General features: G+C 33.1%; 4 protein-coding genes across 6 annotated transcripts; 2 read left to right on the top strand and 2 right to left on the bottom strand.

Moving 5' to 3' along the window:
- Positions 1 to 350: 350 nt before the first annotated feature.
- Positions 351 to 2,796, bottom strand: LOC122605492 (c-Myc-binding protein homolog). Its single transcript, XM_043778446.1, has 5 exons — positions 2,657 to 2,796; positions 1,665 to 1,737; positions 1,252 to 1,300; positions 914 to 1,037; positions 351 to 671 (listed from the first exon to the last, which is right to left on the bottom strand). The coding sequence occupies exons 1-5, from the start codon at positions 2,657 to 2,659 to the stop codon at positions 591 to 593; spliced, it is 330 nt and encodes a 109-aa protein (XP_043634381.1). The 5' UTR covers positions 2,660 to 2,796; the 3' UTR covers positions 351 to 590.
- Positions 2,797 to 4,865: 2,069 nt separating this feature from the next.
- Positions 4,866 to 8,506, top strand: LOC122603454 (AT-hook motif nuclear-localized protein 14-like). Its single transcript, XM_043776163.1, has 6 exons — positions 4,866 to 5,466; positions 6,943 to 6,995; positions 7,176 to 7,307; positions 7,387 to 7,539; positions 7,734 to 8,016; positions 8,164 to 8,506. The coding sequence occupies exons 1-6, from the start codon at positions 5,067 to 5,069 to the stop codon at positions 8,226 to 8,228; spliced, it is 1,086 nt and encodes a 361-aa protein (XP_043632098.1). The 5' UTR covers positions 4,866 to 5,066; the 3' UTR covers positions 8,229 to 8,506.
- A 1,109-nt stretch (positions 8,507 to 9,615) lies between these two features.
- Positions 9,616 to 17,961, top strand: LOC122606148 (tRNA N(3)-methylcytidine methyltransferase METTL6). Of its 3 annotated transcripts, none has more exons than XM_043779108.1 (8): positions 9,616 to 9,975; positions 11,007 to 11,122; positions 11,259 to 11,470; positions 12,274 to 12,362; positions 12,437 to 12,539; positions 12,706 to 12,848; positions 13,232 to 13,326; positions 17,514 to 17,961. In XM_043779108.1, exons 1-8 carry the CDS (start codon positions 9,775 to 9,777, stop codon positions 17,542 to 17,544), a joined length of 990 nt encoding a protein of 329 aa, XP_043635043.1. In that variant the 5' UTR covers positions 9,616 to 9,774; the 3' UTR covers positions 17,545 to 17,961. The 3 variants fall into 3 exon arrangements, with proteins under 3 accessions (XP_043635043.1, XP_043635044.1, XP_043635045.1); XM_043779109.1 differs by lacking the exon at positions 17,514 to 17,961 and adding an exon at positions 14,061 to 14,250; XM_043779110.1 differs by lacking the exon at positions 17,514 to 17,961 and adding an exon at positions 14,056 to 14,250.
- LOC122606147 (alpha-galactosidase-like) lies at positions 14,246 to 17,889 on the bottom strand. Its single transcript, XM_043779106.1, has 15 exons — positions 17,669 to 17,889; positions 17,355 to 17,413; positions 17,205 to 17,261; positions 16,580 to 16,614; positions 16,298 to 16,401; positions 16,117 to 16,192; positions 15,965 to 16,023; positions 15,806 to 15,871; positions 15,628 to 15,711; positions 15,286 to 15,350; positions 15,112 to 15,194; positions 14,941 to 15,031; positions 14,811 to 14,860; positions 14,538 to 14,678; positions 14,246 to 14,440 (listed from the first exon to the last, which is right to left on the bottom strand). Exons 1-15 carry the CDS (start codon positions 17,854 to 17,856, stop codon positions 14,354 to 14,356), a joined length of 1,245 nt encoding a protein of 414 aa, XP_043635041.1. The 5' UTR covers positions 17,857 to 17,889; the 3' UTR covers positions 14,246 to 14,353.
- Positions 17,962 to 20,938: the final 2,977 nt, after the last annotated feature.

The raw sequence follows: 20,938 nt of genomic DNA, 5'->3' as shown, positions 1-20,938 counted from the left end.
TCCAAAAGGTTTTTCCACGAGTAACCCAACCAACCATGCGAACAGGCCCATCACATAATAGGTAAATTAAATCGCTTAGCAGCCCACTAAGGTGTTGGCCTAGCGCCTTAGCTAACCAATCCATCTTCACCAAAGAAATTTTCTTATAAATCAACGGGAATGAAACCTGTGATACATAAAATATTAAAATGCCCCCATCTTTGGAACCAACTAGGCTACACATATGAGGCTTTGCAAGCCTCTTTCGATCCATAGAGAAACTTGTCACCAAGAACAATATCTGTGATAGTGATAGTTTAAAACAACATTTCAAATAACTTTGAAGTGCAACAAGAGATACCCAACCGAACAAAAACAAGAACAAGAACATTATAACACAATACTATTAAACATGTTTTACAGTAAGTATACATTTGACTATTTGAGGTTAGAAACTTAGAATAGAAGTCAGAAAGAATGTCACAAGGTAGAGAACAAAGCAGAAGAAAAATAGCCTCTACACGCATCAACTAGAAAAAGATATGCATCAGTTTTTGGTATGCAGAGTTATTAAGCATCTCATTTTTCTTTCATATATTACTGACCTTCCTTCATAGACTTTCTTTCGGAAGTTCCTCTTCAACACTCTCTTTGGATGATGCCAATGTGTCGATGTTTTTTAATTTCTCAAGCTACATAAAGACAACTTATATTATTTTACAGCAGAAAGTACACATTTTTAGGCCTTCAGCCCATCACTTAATTTCCATCCTACAAACCCGCAATGGATAAAGATTTAAAAGGGACACATCTTTTGACTGCTGAAGTCAAATGGAGCAGAAATATAGATTAGTTGAACTATTGGCTTTAACTTCCAACCTTGTACTGCTATGGCTGATACAGATTAAAGGAAATAACAAAGAGTAAGATGTACCTGGCTGCATTTTTCATGGTGAACTGCCAAGAGCTCGTTGTATCTAATCTGCAAATCAGACATCTCAGCCTGTAGTTTCTCAAATTCAGATAAGCTAGGACCACCAAGTTTTTGCTGGACAAACCTGTTAATCCAATAATAAACTATTTAGAGGCGTACGCTAAAGAAGTGAGGTTCAATCTACATGAGATACCTGATTCATGAATTTAGAAATGAATCCCAACATGATGGGTGAAAATATCAAGAAAAATGAAGGATTGTCTACAAATTAAGATTACACAAAGTATGCATACTTAATACAAAAAGAGAAATCAAGTAGTTCAAAGACGTGAACTTACTCAACAGCTGAGGATGGCTTGTCATTCTGTTCATATAGAGCCACAAGAACTGCATATAATAAAAATTTTAAAAGTGAGCATGTAACGGCGAGATGCAGTCCATATTTCAGACCCTGTAATCCATGTTCTTGAACACTAGCTAACTATCACCACAACTCTGTATTCTGTAATGTCTTCTCAAAACAGTGTGCTTCGGTTTTCAGTAATTGAGGCATATTGCATTTAAGGTTTGAAAAGATTGCCAAGATAATGAAATATCAAGAAATGATTGTGAAGTGTGAATCTGGTTGCAATATTATGCATAAGTTTTATATCAAATCAAATCATCATTACACATTTATGGCACGTCAAAGGAGGTCATATAGTGAAAAAAAGAAGATATATGAACACGGTTATAAGATAAAACAAGAAACCTTTAGTTAAAGCATCAAGGACACCACTAGAATCTAAATACTTCCTAAAAGCTTCCTTCTTTGATTCCTTCTCCTGTAAACAAACAAATGTACAAAGAATTGTGCTTATCAAATATAAAACATAGCAAGTTTGCATGAATTATTAACGAAATGATTCATAATTAGGATTAGTAACTATTAATATGTGAACTGATTTAAAAAGTTATTGAACCATCTTTTAGTAGGGCTTTGTTCCGTTCAATACAGGTCCATACATTTTCACAACAACTTAGTTGATGGGTCATATGGAATACAACCAAGTCAAGAGCTCTTTGGTCCCTAATGGCTTAGTCGTACTCTAACGAGTTAACTATTTAGCCTGTTATTATGCGGATTATCAATAAATTTGACATCTATTATTCGCATGTGGTTTGATAAATGAACAATGTAACTCCCAAAATTCAAAAGCCAGCTCCTTTTCTTTGTCATAAATAGTCATTTTCAATGAATTTCCTTAACAACTCATAAATCTAGATACTTTAACTCAAAAAAATTTGCTGAACTTTAATTGTAGCAAAGGTTTATCACGAGAAACCCAAACCGGCCCAAAATCGGCAGCTTATCCATAATGTGGGGCATACCCGGGCTTCAACCAGTGACCTTGTGCTATATGTATCAAAATGACTACACTCATTACCAACTGACCTACACGCCAGGTCGCCAGTGGCGATATGAACTTATTTGCAGAAAGATTTTTTTTAAGAAATGCCAAAAAAAAAAAAAAACATGTCATTTTAAACCCAAAATGCAATCTTTTGAAAAGTGATTGTGTATGCTGATATAACTATCAGTTAAGTGCTCAATTGCACCGACACAAAAAGCATAATTATAAAACCAAAGCACATAAAGTAGTGAGCATATAGATCGATACAGTTTATAAACTGTCCACAAGAATCAAGATAAACTGTAAATGTAAGGAACATAAAGTAGATCTAGTAAAAGAATGAACTGACCATCAACTTTTATTCTTCTTTCTTCTGGTGCATCAACGATTTGATTTTGAGAAGGGAATAACGGGGGTGGCAGATTTGGTGGATTCTGGTGAATCTAATTATTGTAAATGTACGAGTAATGTGTACCAATTTAAATGTACAAAATCAATTTGCTAGAATCTTTGTTTTCTAATTTTAACAGTAATGTTTAAAAATAATACTTTGATGAAAATTAAATTAAAAAAATACATTTAAGGCTTAATTTATAGGGTTTTGTTAATAGCACTATTTAGGACTATTAATTTGATACATTAAAATTTGTATTTTGTTTTGTGAAAATTTAATGGTAAATTTAATGGTAGTTATTGATACATAAAGTACTATAGTATTTTTTATGCATGTAATAAGTTGTTAGGGCTGTCATTATCATTTTCCTAAAGTGTTATATAACACAAAAGCAAAAATTACGGTCATAATTACGAAAGAAAAAATTTCAAAAATCAAAATAAAAAATTTAAATTGGAATAAAGAAATATTATTTTTAGAAAAAAACTATGTCATATACCTAATAAATGTTTGAGGGATATATAAACACATTTACATGTAAAATTGATTTGACACATTTTAATTTTTTTTTGTCATATCTAACTTAGATGTGTAACACATTGTTTTCTTTCTTGTTATATAAATACTTTTTAATTTACTAGATTTTGCTAATTATAAGAGAGAAAGGTATGGTGTCAACTTGTCAAAATTTGGTAAATTTTAGCACGGGTCTATAACTTTTTTTCGTTAAAGAACTGTCAAAATGTGTGGTGTAGTGTCAAAATTATTTAACACTTCTAGTCCCTAAACGAATATAATTTTAAATAGTTATACTTTTAGTTTCTGAAACAACCAATTATTCAAAAATAATTACGTATTAAGTCATTGGAGGGTTCGTTCAAAATTTCAAAGTATTTACACCTTGACATTGAAGTACTGAACAACTAAAACTTAATGTCACTTTCAAATAAAGTGAATTTCACCATACAGTTCACAATCATCTTTAGTCTTTTACTATAACGTTTTACTTTACCTTTTACATTCAAATGACTTATTCTTCTTCAAACAATGTTCACTGACCTCGTATGACCGTCGACGCGATAAAGACACTTAATTATCACGGATGATATCAAAGAGTACGACCTCCTTTAAGCCCGAATGTCAAAATTGATGCAAAAACTAAAGGAAAAACGGAATTGGTGTAGGGTAAAGATATTTAAAGTACAGCCACCCAAGCATAAGGTTTCCAAACTTGAAGAATAATATTTATTTACCTACTTGTAGGAGATTTCAACAGGTTACAAACCACTAATAAAAACATGTGGTCTGTTAGTCACACGTTGGAAGAGCAATCCAACTAGGTAGAAATGTATTTTCAAAACTACAGTGAATACAAAAGCATCGATGAAATTAAGTGTCCACCTGGACCAAAACCTTGGTATGTCAAGGATTTGAGAATTTTCCTCGAGAAAGTTCATAAATAAAACCTTGATTAATGTATTTTGTTTTTCATTTATCTCTACCAAGTATGCTTTTAGTTTCGTGTTTTTAATAAAAGTAAAATGTTTTTTAATTAAGTAATGTATTGTGTATTTTATTTACGAGTAGTAAAAGTGTAAGATTTTACTATTTTAGCATATTGCATAAGTAAAAAAGGGGTAAAAACTTAAAAGGTTTAAAAAATTTGAAAAGAAAAAAAAAGAAAAACTCTAAATGTTAACTAGCATCAGGTTTATATGACCGATGTTGATTGCCGATACCCCTTCTCAAAATGTACCGATAAAGATGATGAAGAACCGATTTGCTGATAAATAGTGTCGATGTTTTTGCTGATTGTATGCATGCCTCTAATACGAAGAAGTATGTATAAATGAATAAATCATACTAAATTATTGTTCATAGTAGTTAGAAATTATTTTAGGAAATGATTAATCCTTTTAAAACCTAAACTTAATGTCAAATGTAATTCATTAATTCTCTATCATAGTCTCATCCCACATGATCATATAGGAGGATAAATTAAGAGGTCGATCATTTTAAGAAGGGTTATCTTTTATGTACGATATTTTAGAACTTGTCACTAAAAATTAATAATAATATTGACAAAATTCTAAAAGAGTTGAATTAGTTTGAATATTGGTGAGTATCTTGTGCATCAAGACTGAAAAGGGGTCAAACTCAATCAACTATCAACACACACCCACGAATCATGCGGCAGAGGATCAAAACCTCATCCGAAAAAACTGTAAAAAAACCACCAACAAAACACACTCAATCCCAATCCATATTCCTCAAAATTAGAAAAAAACAATAACAAAAAGAAAAATCAAAAATTTCAAATAAAAAATAAATAAAATCTTTTTATTCCATATCACACCACCACCATATGCTAATGGAACCGGATGACCTTGGTCTTGGCTCTTACTATCACCACCACCACCCACAACCGCAGCCACCACCACCACCACAACGCCACCCACATCCACCGCCACCTCCGACCACCATCAACAATGGCATGTTACCAACCACCAACAATGATCCCAGACCATCTCAAATGCTTTATCCACATCATTCTGCACCTTCTGCTGTCTCATCTCCTTTAGAAACCGGTGTAAGGCGGAAAAGAGGTAGACCCAGAAAGTACGGTACACCGGAGCAGGCTGCGGCGGCCAAAAGACTGTCGTCTTCATCTTCTCCGTCAACTTCTGTCCCGCCGTTGTCTCCTTCAAGAAAGAAAGAATTATCTCTAGGAGTGGGTGGTTCTTCTTTCAAGAAATCTTCACTTGGTGTGTGTTTCTTTTTAGTCCTTTAATTTATTTATATAAAAGAATGAAATTCTCATATACTAGTTATTATACCCTTGTGATTTCTTGAAGTGAATATGAGTTTTAAAGTGTTTCTTGTATGAATATATGTTTTTTAAGAGTTTGCATTATACCATTGCAATTTATTTGCAAGGATAATATTTGCATGGTGTACATGTAAAGGGCGGAATGTATCTATATGTAATATCAATATTGTGTTTTTACCTTCTTCCCTCTTTCTTTAGGCATGTCATTTGTACAACACAAACTACAGTATATATAGCAATTTCATGATTTACACCATGCATTAGTTACATTTGTACTGTATTACCAAGTTTTTCTTGTGTATGTACATATATTTAGCCTTGTTTTTGACACATTTACGTGACTTTTTTTACAACGGCTAATTTGTGCTCAGCAGCAACACATTCATGTGACTTAGTATGGTTTTAATGCATTGATTTAACTTTCCATATAAATAAGTATATGCATTTTAATTCTTTAGGTATAAAATAGACCAAGACCTTATAGCTTGTTTGGTTTATATAATCCCATGGAGTTTGATGGAGTTGGAACTTGAGTTCCATTCGATATCATGTTTACTTGACAGAATGGAAATCAAACTCCATTCCATGAGCTGCTTGGTTAACAAAGGAAAGGAATTGAAATCCTTCATATTCCATCGTATGAAGGAATTCAAGTTCCTTAGCCAATTGGATGGAAGACTAGAATTCCAATGAAATTCAGATTCCAACTCTTTTGATAGATTTCAATTCCTTAATGAACATTATAGGTACTAAACGGACCCGTAGATTGTACTTTAGCATGCATTGCAGAAGTTGGACTGTTTTTTAGTTTTTAAATTAAGAAAGAGCTAGTTAGCTACACTTGGAAAATGACTATATGATAGACCTTTATGGCTTTATGCTCACCTAATTTAGTCAAGGCAAGTTCATAGAACAATAATTATTTATGGTTTTCTAGCTATTTTTAAAACATATATAATTCCTTATTTACCTTTAGAAACACATGACTTTGTTACTACAAGTAGCAACCATCATTTTCTCAAACTATGTAGGCTTATATATGTAAAGTTCTTGTGTAAGATCTTAAAAAGTAGAGCAATTTTTCATTTGCAAAATAGTTGTGTTTGTTTTGTATGTGAACTTTTCACCTTTTTGTTCCCCCCTAATTAAACTAATGGAATCACTTTCTAAATCATTGTACCTGATTAAGTGTAGGACAATGTATTGTTTTGGGAGTATTTGCAAAAGCTGTTCATTATTGATTGTAGCTGGCTGCCAAGTGATTAAATTGTCTGCTAAGATGAGCTACTTAATGAAACATAGATGGTTTATGTACTTGCATATGGTTTATAAATTATAACCTTTATCCGCAGTGTCATCTGTTTAACAGACCATGAATGAAAACTTAGTATTGCTTTTCTTTATCTGTCAGGGAACACAGGCCAAGGTTTTACACCTCATGTTATTTCTATTAATGCTGGAGAGGTATGAAATATGAACCTATACTTATGTACCTCATACTGTCATATATTCCGTGTTTTATTTATTTGTATATTGGGATATATATATACTCGTGTATTCAAAGTGCAACTGTTGCGTTTTTTGTTGTGAATATATATTGAATGACACAATTTTTACTTTTGTCATCTGTTAAAATCTTGATAGGATATCGGCCAGAAAATTATGTCGTTTCTACAACAAAGCAAGCAAGAGATGTGTGTCCTCTCGGCATCTGGCTCAATATCTAATGCATCTCTTCGCCAGCCAGCCACATCCGGGGGCAACATTTCTTATGAGGTAAACAAGCTCTTCATTTGTATTTTTCAGAACATGAAATAATCATGAATTGATGCGTATGGTTTCTATGAATTATCAGGGCCGTTTTGACATCCTATCACTCTGTGGATCTTATGTACGTTCTGATTTCGGTGGTACCACGGGTGGATTAAGTGTGTGTTTATCAAGTAATGACGGTCAAATCATAGGAGGTAGCATAGATGGGCCAGTGATAGCTGCAGGCCCAGTGCAGGTGATAATATCTTCCTTTTATACTATTACGAGCTTGGGTGGTCCTGCTCGCTTTGCGAGTCTAGAGTCATAGCGGGTGAACCTCCATGTCCACTAGGGGTTTATGCCAAGAATAAAACTTGTGCACTCTACTTGAGAATTGAGATGCCACGTCGTTCTGTTTTCTAAGTTTAATCTTTGAATTTTATTTTTCAGGTAATTGTTGGAACATTTTCTGTCGATAGTAAGAAAGAAATTGCCACTATTATCAGGAGTGACGCTTCTATCAATAAGCTGCCATCACCAAATGTTGGGTCGCCATCAGTTTCAAACTTAGGCTTTCTATCACCCCCCGATTCTTCTGGAAGAAATGTAGGTGGCAGCGATGAGCAACAAAATATCGATGGGTACCAATTCATGGTCCAAAATCGGAATATGCCTGTTGGGGACTGGAGGGGTAATAATGACTCTAGGAACACTGCTGGCTATGACTTCTCAGGTATGCACATAATCTTTGAAGTTTAACTTGCGTTACCCCTTAATTAAAAGGCTAATAAGATGTTTAGATTTCAAACGTCTCATTTTTCTAAGTACTAGTTTAATTGGGTCTGTTTAATGGTTTGGTGTCACGTTTTTGGTTTTGCAGGAAGAGTGAATCATGGGGCACAGCAGTCACCGAAGAATGGTGATTATGATCATTTTCAAGACTGAAACGCTTTGAAGTGTGGATAATTGGGGTTTTAACTAGCTGGTGGATATAATTGCTTCTTTTGTGCAGGATATGTGGGAAGTTACTATAACACAATGCATCATCATTGTACAGTTAACCCAAGAACATACTTCATATTAAATGTTTTGATGTGTACGTACTCTTAGCAGTTAATTAGTAGCATATAGCACTTGTTTTCAACTTACTTTTGCATAACTTTGGATTAGTTAATTGTACCTAAATCATATTTGAATTGTGTAAATTTCTTTTCTTTTTCTTATATGCGTAACCTATATAGGTTTGAATATGCAATTAAGTATTGGTAGCGTGTAAAGGGTAATTGTGATACGGACTACTCAAAGACTGTTCTTTTAGTGTATCTCAAGCGATATAATTCATATAATTATTTATTCATTTTAGAATTAGTTCAGATTAAGTTTGCTGTCTTTGCATTTTATTTACGAGTATTTATTTTTCTTTACCGTGATACATAAATGTCTTTGTATACCTATGAAGAAAAGAGAGTATTCATTCGAGTACCATATCTTACAAGGAACCATTCTATATTTCCAGTTTATGAGGAATTTTTCTGTTATGTCGTGTTTTTTGACTTCTCTTATGAGCTCATCGGGAACGCCTTTTAGTTGTTGAGGAAGTGGGTTGGTTGATTTGGAAGTATGAGGTCATTCTCGGAAACACTCATCTAAGTGCTAAATAGTGAAGTTCCACTATGTTTTTAAGAAGGATGTCATTTTTTATCTAATAAAACAACTGTTGAGCATTCCTTTGTCTCCATTTGTGAGAATTATCTTTTATCTAATAAAACAACTGTTGAGCTTATTCTCATCATTCTTGAGCATTCTTTTGTCTCCATTCGTGAGAATTATCTTTCATCTAATCAAAGAACTGTTGAGCTTATTCTCATCCCTCCGGAGCATTCTTTTGTCTATATTCGTGAGAATTTTTGCAGGCGCCATCATGTCACTAGGCCTACTTTTGATGGTCGGTAAGACCTCATTAGTGAGTTGTCTTTTGAGAGCTAGCTTCCACAACTGAAAAATTTAAGGATCATGACTCAATGAAAAAAGAAAACACATTGTAACCTTGTGTGCTAGCTAACTCATAAGCTATTAAGATTGGCTCACATAATACTTTAAATCGAATTGGTTTAGTTTGAGTTAAGCCTGAGCTACTCAAGTATACATTCAAACCAAACTCAAGTATCAAAAATATGAGCTGGTTAAGATTCACCTTGTTAAGCTTGTGAATCTTAATGAGTTTATACAAATCTTTGTGGTATGTATCTTAACATAGTGTCGCCAAATGCCAAATCATGTCTATTGAGTGGAGCTAATACAAAATATTAGGTCGAGTCAAACCGAGCCCAATTAATGAATTCCACAAATATTACTAAAGTTGCAAACGTTGACCCTTGACAATATTACTAAAGTTGCTAACTAATAAAAATCTCCGGTTTAACCGTTCTGCTTAACAATTAAAACTGCCGGTGAATTGATTTCATAGTACACCACCCGGCCAGCCAGTCTGATGAGTAGGAGCCAAGGAGAAACGGAGTATTACTCGAATGATTTTGATTGGGAGGAGCTGCGGGAACGCGTTTACAACGATCCCACACACTCCCATCATCTTCTCCCTTTCACCACCACCGCCACCACTCATCATTCCGCTGATAATGATGATTCTTGGAATCACTTTCACGCTCGTCACTCTACCGGCAAATTCTTTAAGGTTTTCTTTCTTTCTTTCTTTCTTTCCACTACCCCCATTATTATATCTATCTATCTATCTGTATGTATATAATTGTTTTTGATTAATTACTCTTATCAACTAAGTTTATACTGGATTGGTTACTAGGTTTAGATTCAAGATAATTTATAAAAAACACGTATAAATATCAAATCATAAAGAGTTTGTTTCACTATTGAGGTTGGAGCTTAAGCCTTAAGTAAGCTTTAAAGCTATAAGCTTTTTAGTAAAAAGAATCATTAAAATGAAGCTTATGTGTTTAGATTACACCAATAAGCCATTAAGCTCTTCAAAAAAAAAAAAAAGGATCTGGGTGTTTCGTGTTTGTGTAAGCTTCTTTTGTTGAGCTTATACTTAAAAAGTAAAGTAAAGTAATTCCCAATGTTGTCTTCCACGGGTTTTGGGTCCCAATTACCGTCTCCGACGGTGTATGGGGGAGGTTGAGATGTAGACAGCCTTACCCCTACCAAAGGTAGAGAGGCTGCTTCCAGGTTCTACCAAAGGTAGAAAAGGACCTCCAGCCTTACTGGGCATGAGGATCGAACCCTTGACCTCTGTTTTCAGAGACAAGAGCTCCAACCACTGATCCAACCCAGTTGGTTTTTTTTGTTGAGCTTATGCTTATTAGCAAAAAGCTTATTAAGGCTAACTAAGCCAATATAATAATGCTCCACATCTTTGGCTTTTAAAGATCAGCTTATTAAGGTAAATAAGCCGATAAGCTGTTTGGATTAGTATAATGAAGCTTATTAGGCTCTTAAGAACCTAATATGCCCCCTTAATAAGCTGAGCCAAACAGCTCTACATGTAAAAAAAGTGGAGTTTATAGTTGTAGAGAAGTGGAGGGGTACTCTGAACTCAAAAATGAATAAATATGAGCCTGTTTTCAAATCTTTCAATATGTTTCTAGAGATAGTAAACACCTTGGTTTTCTTAAAGAACTTAGATGGAGAACTGGAAAAAATTCTGCAACTAAACACACCCAATTTCTATTGCTTACTTTGTTTGTGCAGGAGAGACGGTATTTGTTCAAGGAATTCCCCGAACTAGCAACTCCTTGTGAAGAGGGGTATTCTAAGGTATTAGAAATTGGGTGTGGTAATGGAAGTACTGCTCTACCAATCTTACGGTAATTCATATATGTGCTTTGTTTATGTGGTACTCATTCTTGTATCTTTGTCTATTTAAATTTAACACAAGAACACCTTTTTTTTAATACACATTGAATTTTTTGTGAATTTGTGATCCCCCCCGGTGGTGTGTAGTTGCAAAGAGAACGTCATTGTATACGCATGTGATTGTAGTACAGAGGCGCTTGAGAGGTCAACTGAAAACATAAATGCTTCCAATGTGGTTTCAGCTAAAACCCGTTTTCATCCATTCTGCTGGGATTTTTCTACTTCTCCGCTCCCAAAGTGGCTGCTATGTGATTCTTGCTATGAAACATCTCTACAAAAGCAGAATATGTTTCTTACAGGTGGTTAAAACTATGCTCATATAAACATATATACTAGGGGTGTTCATCGGTTCGGTTATTCGGTCTATTTGGTTCGGGTTTTTCAGTTTTTTTATTTTTGTTTTTCAAAACCAAAACCGAACCAAAACCTAATTCAAAATGAAAAAACCAAACCAAAAACCAAGTTAGAATTTGGTTTGGTTTCGGTTTAAAACTGAAAAAACCAAATATGAAAAACACAAATTCACAATTTTTGTTTGTCTAGGTTGTGTTTCAACCAAAATAATTTCAATTTTCACCGAAATAGTAAATTTAGACTTCAAATACAATATGAAAAAATTAGTAACATAACTGAAACAACTAAACTCTTATTTGTTATCCTTATTAAAATTTTTTTATCAAGTCTTACATTGTTTGTCAATTGAATTATTCTAATTTCAGAAGAAATCAATATAATAAACAAATAGAAAACAAAAGTAAAAAATACATTAATAACTATCCATACAAAAAAGTATATATGTATTAAATATTTTTGATAATACATAAAAGGAATATAAGTTATTCGGTTTTTTCGGTTTAACCAAATTCATTATCATAAACCCATAACCAAACCAAAAACCAAATATATAATTCGGTTTTGGCTACAAACCAAACCCAAAACCTAATTCAAAAACGGTTTGTTTTTTTTCGGTTTTTTAAACGGTTCAGTTTACGGTTTAACCGGGTAAAGACCAAACCACGAACACCCCTAATATATATACAAACTGCTACTTGCTAAATGGACTAATCTTTTTGTTTCTTTTTCTTTTCTATTTCTCTTTCAGGCTTTGACTGTAATGAGAGAAATATTACTGATATAACTTCACTGAAGGAAAGTGAGTGCTGTATTGGTGGTGTGGATTTCATTACATTGGTATTATGTCCCTTACTCTTCAAAATATACAATAATTCTAATGTCTTCAACTTATGTTATGTGTAATTTGGCAGATTTTTACACTCTCAGCTGTACCATTTGATAGGATGTCTATGGCTGTTGCTGAGTGCTTCTCTGTTCTAAAACCTGGTGGACTGCTCTTCTTCAGGGATTATGGTAATGCTCAGTAAATGTGAAATATGTGAAATATGCTGTGGATTGATTCAGGTCTTTATGACATGATCCATATGTAAATGTCTACTTTATACATGATACGATCTTTAACCGTCTTGTTTGAGTGTTTCTTTGTGGCGTGTGCTAAATATGATGTGGATTGATTCAGGTCTTTATGACATGACCATGCTTCGATTTGAGCCTGAACAAAGAGTGGGATTTAGGGAATACAAACGTTCGGATGGTACCCGTTCGTATTTCTTTTCTTTGGATTGTGCACGAGATTTCTTTCTAGGTGTTGGCTTCATAGAGGTAATGATCTTTTTTGCTGCGGTTGGTTTACAGCAATGTATCTCCTTATGGTTTGCTTATTTATTTACATTAAACATAAGTCATATTACTAATTTTTTGTTACATGATAGCCATATGTCATCTGGGGAAAATAATGTTTCCAATTCTTTAAACATCATTTGATGGAATCTCCATTCCATGGGGATGGAGGAAGGAATTTCATTCCTTCCGTTACTTGAGATCTCAAAAAATGAAAAACATTCCGTCAAATTCCATTCCTTCAGATTCCAATTCCTTCAAAAGATTCCATTCCTTCCAAAAACATTCTGTGAACCAAACGCGCCGTAAGTGTAATATAGCCTTGTATGTAAGCAGTATTAATCTGTGGAGCACGTTTTTTGCAGGTTGAGCTTGATTATTGCTGCGTGAAGTCAGTGAATCGACGTAAACAGAAGACGATGCATAGGGTCTGGGTTCATGGGAAGTTCCAAAAACCCATGTAAGTTCATCTTGTACCGCATATGATTGTTTAGGAATCGCACACACAGTAGGATCAAAATGACCTCAGTACTTACAGTGAAAAGCATTTCCTAATTAAAAAAAATATTGGAAGTCCCTAGAGAATGTGTCCCTTCGAACTTATCTTATTTGCTTCATGAAAAATGTCCTGGTTTTCCTTCCCAAATCTTATTCTTGTGACGGGTGTTAATCTATGATCTCCTAAAATAGAATCTGCATTTGATTGATCATGTCTTCTAATGTTCTTAATGTGGAGTAAGAACGTACTGGTAAAGATTGTATGTGGCTATGTGCTGCATCGAATCATCGATAATGGTAGTTCTGATGCTTAGACTGAAGGAGGAGAAGCAAAGTACCACTCTTAGATGCATCTTTTCTCATTTCCCTCTTTTAGACAGAAAACAACTAGTGAGCTAGGAAATGGCAAGCGTAGCACCTATACATGGTACTCGTATCTATACATCCTCAATTATTAATCTCCTTAAAAGGAAAACCAAAGATGAATTTCAAATTATACGTTTAAACCTTCACCTGTAAGGACCGATTATATCGAAGATATAACTATATAATTAAACGTATTTGGGATGTTAGGTTATCTGCTATCTTTCTCTTAGGTCATCTGCTATCTTTCTCTTAATGTTATTAAATTTTTAAAGCCGTTATAATGATATGAAATATATACCCTTTGAACTGTTATCTTTCTCTTAAGATCAGTTTAAAAACAGAGGATGCTGATTAAGATGTGAGTTCATGCAAATTCCAAGAACCCGTGTAACTTCACTTTGTACTACATATGATTGTTAACGAATCACAAATGGAACAATATAACGCATTTCCCATTTTGTTTTTATTTCCACGAAAGGGCACTTCTCCCTTTTCAAATATAGTTTTGTTTCATATGAAATTGAATTGGTTTTGCTTTCCCAAATCTTATTCCTATAACAGGTTATTACAGTATGACCCCTTCAAATAAAATTTGCATTTGATCAATCATGTTCCTTAACTCCTTATTGTGGAGTAAGAACATACATTTTACATGCATGAGATCCTATACTTGCAGAGATTTTCCCCTTGATTGATTTGCGAGTTGAATGCTGCAGAAATATACAAGTGCGAGATGTTGTTACTGCATGCTAGAATGACTTAATATATCACTTTAGGATAACAGAATAGTCTCTTTGAAAGTCTTACCGCCCATAAGTCACGAGCCTTAACAACTGTCGTTGATTTGAGTCCTATATCAGACCAATAAGCGGTTATTTGACTTGTTGAACCTCCTCTGTTCCATAGGATTACAGCAACTTTTCCATGTGCAAGAGGACCAGCCCAAACCTGCATTTTATCTTGTCAATTCTATTTCGATTCTATCTTATGTAGTAAACAATAGAGATAATACAATGCACAAGTTGCTCTAACAACATTGCTCTGGTTTGAAATCAACCAACAATTAACATAGAATGCTACCTCTAAGTCACCATTCTTCTTAACCTTTTTCCCTTGAACTCCAAGTTTATCTGCATCCAGATAAGTTGTAAATTACCAAGAGATTAAAAAGAAAAAAAGATGTATATCAGTCTCTTGGATTTTCGCTGACCTTGATTCACAGCGATAACTTCCTTGTTGCTAAGTATTGCAAGTGTTGCATTGCTCATTGATCGTACATCACAACCAACCAATAGAGGTGCCTAAAGTATAGTCGATCCCTCTTAAGCTTTTATAAAATTCTCATATGTAAGTACCATATATTTTAGAACAGCTTACATACCTTTGCTAATGCCCAAATGCTAAAATGCGAACGATATTCTTCTGTTGTCATTCCTCCATTGCCAACTTCTAACATGTCAGGGTCTAAAACACAAAAAACACAAGCTTAAGAATTCTTAAACTATCTTATGACTATAAGATAGTTACTATCATAAGATGCATAAACATAATTTACCATTCCACCCTCCAGGTCTTGCATAAGCCGCCCATTTATCATTTTCGTCGGCCCGTGAAGTCATGCTGTAGTAAACAGTTACGTTATGATAAAAGATTTATATATTTAGAAAGGTTGAGGTTATCAAAGAATATACGTACATACTTGAAATGTTACTCATGTGTTGTTTTTCATTTAGAGCATTGTAGTTTCTATGAATTTTAGAATGGTAACCGAACTTGTAAAAATCATACATTTAAATCATAGATCGTGTTAGATCGTTATACTCTTTATGAAGTTGAAAGTTTTTTTTTAAAAATACATTATATTTTGACAACTTCTTGATATAATAGTATACATTACCTGTCCCAATTATCAGATATATCTCCAGTCGTTCTCCAGCTATTGCCAACTGCATGTGCCCAAGTAGCAGGATCATCTTGGCCCCTGATTATGTGTTATGACAGTAATTTATCTTTTGGTCATTTTTGGATATTACGTTTAACTTTTACTATGTGATTATATAGCCAATGACACTAACCATTCACATAGAGAATAAAAAATAGCCCTTCCTGAGTTCTGCAAAGCTTTTGTCATTATTGGATACCTTTTGTCACAAGAGAGGCACCCATTCCAATATAAGTTATATTACAAAGAAAATCCCATAAAATACAATATAAATGTCTAGACCAAAATGTACCTATCCTTTGGGCTTATACCCTGATTGTTGCAATTATCATATTTTAAGTAATCAATTCCCTGTATTAAAGAACATAATCAGGTATTAGTTTATGTCGAATAAATTTTATACCTACACTAAGAATCTTCATGGAAAGGTTAGAAGACATGTACCCATGAGGCAAAGGTTTTCGCATCTTGTTCTTCGTGGCCTAATGATCCCGGCATTTGCTTACTACATGTTTGAGTTCTGTTCAAAAACAAGAAAAGGAGAAATGGCGATTAGGATTAGAAAACAAGTGCAGATTTAAGTAATTAATAGTATTGCTAAGTCTTAGATATTTAGATGATATACCCAGCATCAGAGTAAATTCCAAGCTTCAATCCTTTGGTATGAACATAATCAGCTAATGCTTTGATTCCAGATGGAAATGTAGATGCTTTTGGAACGAAATTTCCCTACAATGATAGACTGATGCAAATAAGGACAAATAATTTATACATGAACTGTATAAGTTCTTCCCTGGACATTGATGATAAATATTTACTTAAATAATTTAATAATAAGTAATTTATTAAGACTAGTTGAAAAAAATATAAAATGTAAGCAAGTAAAATAAGATAGATGGAGAATTACATTTGAATCTCTGTTTAGTTCAGCCCAACAATCATCTACAAAACAATACACAAAGAAGAACAAAGGTCTTATACTTAATAATGAATGCTAAAAAATATTCAGCTTGCAAAATAAACAAATACTTTGATGATTTGATTTTCTTATAGAAAATAGCTATAGGCCTATAGACATTTGGGAGTATAATAATAACCTTAATACAGTTTGTTACCAAATAAAAAGAAATAGGTGCTCATCAAATATATATTGAAACAATTCAGTACTATTTTTCTATCTTGAATTTTTGATACTCTGAGTTGACTCGTCAACAAAAGAAAATTAAGATTTTATTTTGTGATTACGGATTTTAGTTATGTACGAAGTTATATGGATGTTTGCCTTTTTTATAAAAATAAAATAAAGTATATAAGAACAGTAATAAATTGGTTTTTGTAACATATGTTTGTATGTTACAAGACACATGTTGTAACACCATAAAAATGAAATATATAAAAATAAGATTATCCAATTCTATATATTGAAAATTATTTTGGTAGATCTTGATAGGATATCATACGGCCCACCACATGAATGCAGGAATCTTGTCTATTCATAACAGCATTATTAAGTAGACAGTGTGTTTTTTTACCCAGATTGACATATTTGTAGCCTGCAGCTGCAAGTCCAGTTGATACCATTGCATCCGCTATATTAAGTTAAAATGAGTATTATCAGAATTCTTGCATTGTAGTACTGTTAAAAAGATGCTAAGTAAAAAAGCTAGTTAAAAATTATTTACCTGTTTCCCTGATTAGTTTTTCTTCGATATTACAAGCAAAGTGGTTCCAACTATTCCACCTGATAACATGGCATCCCAAAAGTAATACACATTAATGATGAAAACTGTCTATCGATATCAAATACAAATTTCACTTGTTGAAGATAAATGTTATGGCAGAAAACATCCGGCAAACCTTGGTCATGGTTAAGGTCAGCATATGAGATCGTGGTAACGATCAAGCAATTGAAGAATTATTATATAAGTGATATAGTAGGTGTAATGAGTTAAGTGCATGGTTAAAGACCACAGAATCAGACACAATATGTACATACCCCATCTGTGGAGTGCGTCCGAGTCCATTCTCCAAAAGGCTCCTCCTGTTATACATGCTAGGAAATGTTGAGCCGACCCTCTGGTCGTTTGTCGTGGTAAAGCTTGTACGTGTTGCATGGATAGTGGTTAATCCGATCCTAAGAAGCAAAGAGAAGCAAAGTACAACCTTTAGATGCATTTTCTGCATTTTGCTCTTTCAGGCAGAGGAATGAAAACAAATAATGAGGTAGCATATGGCAAGTTTGTTTCTTATATATAGACGCACATTTATTTATTTACAAGGATTTATTTATACATTTGTCTTAGGAAAATGTTAAACGCAACCCTTAGGGTTGTATTTAACGTAAATAAAAAAATTATACTTTCCCATATTAAAACTTGAAAGTTCTATCGGCTGAATTTTATAGTAACTATACAACTATTTAATGCCCCTTAACGAAAGCCCGTATTTAACAAAACCCTTTATTTGTTGTAACTTAACTTTTTCCATCACTTTCCATATATATTTTCTAAAGAAAGATTGTTAAATTCTTATATCGTAGCTTCCTGGAATTGTATGTCTATATGTATTAGTCTTTTTGCTTTTGCCGTTTAGAATGAGCTAGCAAGTCATCATCAACATTAATCCCAAAGCCACGTTTCTTGGTCCTTAAAGTGGCCCCTCAAAAATAAAAAGTTTCAAATGGATATATATGAAGGTTTTGCTAAATCAAGCCCTTAAGGCTTTCGTTAAGATGCATTAAATAGTTGTATACTTATCATAAAATTTAGGGGTGGGTTTTTGATATGGAAACATACAACTTTTTTATGCACGTTAAGTAAAGCCTGAAGGCTTTATTTAACATTTTCCATATATGAATACAACATTTTGGATGGTTGTATTTGGCAAGTCTGCGTACGTTGATAACTAAATCTAGTACCTGATCAAAATAAAACAAACAATGAAGTCGGTGACAGTGCTATTTTTAGAAATTAATATGAATGGATGGATTTCTTTTGAATTGTTGCTGTAAATGTCCAAGCAGATAATCATGTAAGGTAATATTAAGTCAAAGATGATTTAAATCAGGTATTTAGAGTACATATAATAATTTATCATGACTTTGTACAGTTGGTGAAAAACTTTGAGAACATGACATAATATTCCTAACAAATCATGGTACAATTTACCTGATCGAATCATGTAAGAGACGAGATCATAGTCGTAAAATATAAATCGAAAGGTGCAATGTTCACAATGACTATCAATAATTCAATACGAGCTCGGAGGCTGGTTCTAGATAGGCATAACATACTATGTATATATATGTTGATTACATTTTAAAGAACTATTACAGTTGGTTGAAGTGTAAGTAATGGAATGATCATTCATATATGATTCATCTATGTTAATTTAATTGTGTGCATGCTTTCATGATCTTGATTTCATCCCCCCTTGATGAAAACCACGCGTATTGAATTGAATCATTACAAGCGAATACATCATTTTTATGTATTAATTAAGATTAAGATTATTATAGATTTATTATATAGTTCAATAGTTGTAAGGTTTATCTTGATGGTAAAATACAACAGAAAGAATTCATTGTATAGATAACAAATTCACTACTTTTATTGATCAGGATAAGATAAATGAAAAAGACATTAGCTAGCTTCCAATTATTTTAATAGATAAAACCATTACCACCTTAAAAGTACTCTAATAACTAGTGTTATAGTGGGGACGAATAAGATACCCAAGTATTCAAACTCGTTCTTGATTTGATCTTCCATATTTATTTGTGTATGACATAAGAAATGCATTTCTTTTTATCAGTTTGAGCTTTATATATATGTTATTTAACATATACAAATTCCATAAATATAAACAAACTTTACAGGTTGTATCATATAAATCATCGTACTTTTGAAAGTCTCGAATTAGTTATTGTACTTTACAAGTTGTTGAAAAGATGAGACTCTTTAATGGGGATTTTTTTAACGGTAATTTGAACTTTATAACTTTATGTTTTTACGTATATCCAACTTCAATTCCAAATAAAGTTTATATTGAAAAAAATCTTTGTATCTGATCTAAAAAATAATTTGTTCACAATAAAACTTATATTGAAAAATCTTTGTCCCCTCAAATAGTCTCAATCCATCTATAGGTGGTTGATCGCTTTAATAAGACTTTAGTTTATGAAAATGGAACAAGTTATCTACTATAGTGCATGAAATTGTAACTTCTAAAGCATAATGAGGGATGCAAATGGAATAAAATATTTATTTTAGTTCATCATCGAGAATGAAACTTTCTAAAGTATAAAGAATCAAATGAGATAACGTATATGTTATAAGAAATTTGTCTCTTGATTTAAATTTTTCTAATGACGACTTTTAACTTTCGAATAGAAGTTGCCCTCTACTATCCAAAGAGGAGGGCTTATTCAGCGATGGGAATTCTAACCAATATCCTAACTGACTAGATATCCAAGAGAAAACCCCACTAATTAAATCCCTCCTAACGATTGCGATTAGCTGAGGCTGAATTTACACGAATAAAACCAAGATAATCACACAAGCTGAACCGGTATTATTATCTAAATTTATCTCTTAATTTAATATAAATTGTTAGAGATATATGTATGTATGTGTATATGATCGATCTGGATTGTGGTGATAAACTTAAAGTGAGGTGTTCGAAAAGCTTCACCATGATGCATACACATTTTCTTTCTTTTTTTACAAGGACGAGAGGAAGTATCTGTGCGTTGCGGCGGTGAGATGGTGAAGTAATAGGTCATAGAGTGTGATAGGTCATAGAAGGTGATAGTCATAGAGTGTGATGGCCAAATGCCTTAGCCGTACGAGCTCCGCTCTTAGATTTAAAAATTCGCTGAAAGTATATTGAATGACATCTCTAATGAAAGAGCATGGAATTTTAAGAACACACATATAACTTTTATGATTTATCATTATACGATTTTTAAGATAAAATATTTTGAATGAATTGAAGGAATAAATGATTTATGGAGGAGAAAAAAAAATGATTGGTTGAGATTTAAAGAGTGAAAAAAGATAATATAGTAATATCTATATCTATACTACTATATAAAGCAAACTGCCATTTCCCTTTAAGTAATTAAGAACCTGAAATGACCATATTACCCTTCTTATTTATTCACTAATTTAAACATCTTTACCTATATACCTATAATACCTTTAATAAAATAAACTACAACATAGATTCTCCAATCCTTAAATAACCATATTAACCCTTACCGCCG

This window comes from Erigeron canadensis, chromosome 6 (genome assembly GCF_010389155.1).
Source record: "Erigeron canadensis isolate Cc75 chromosome 6, C_canadensis_v1, whole genome shotgun sequence".
In the NCBI taxonomy this organism is placed as follows: Eukaryota; Viridiplantae; Streptophyta; class Magnoliopsida; order Asterales; family Asteraceae; genus Erigeron; species Erigeron canadensis.
The sequence above is the reverse complement of the archived record's forward strand: the minus strand, read 5'-3'. Positions and strand labels throughout refer to the sequence as shown.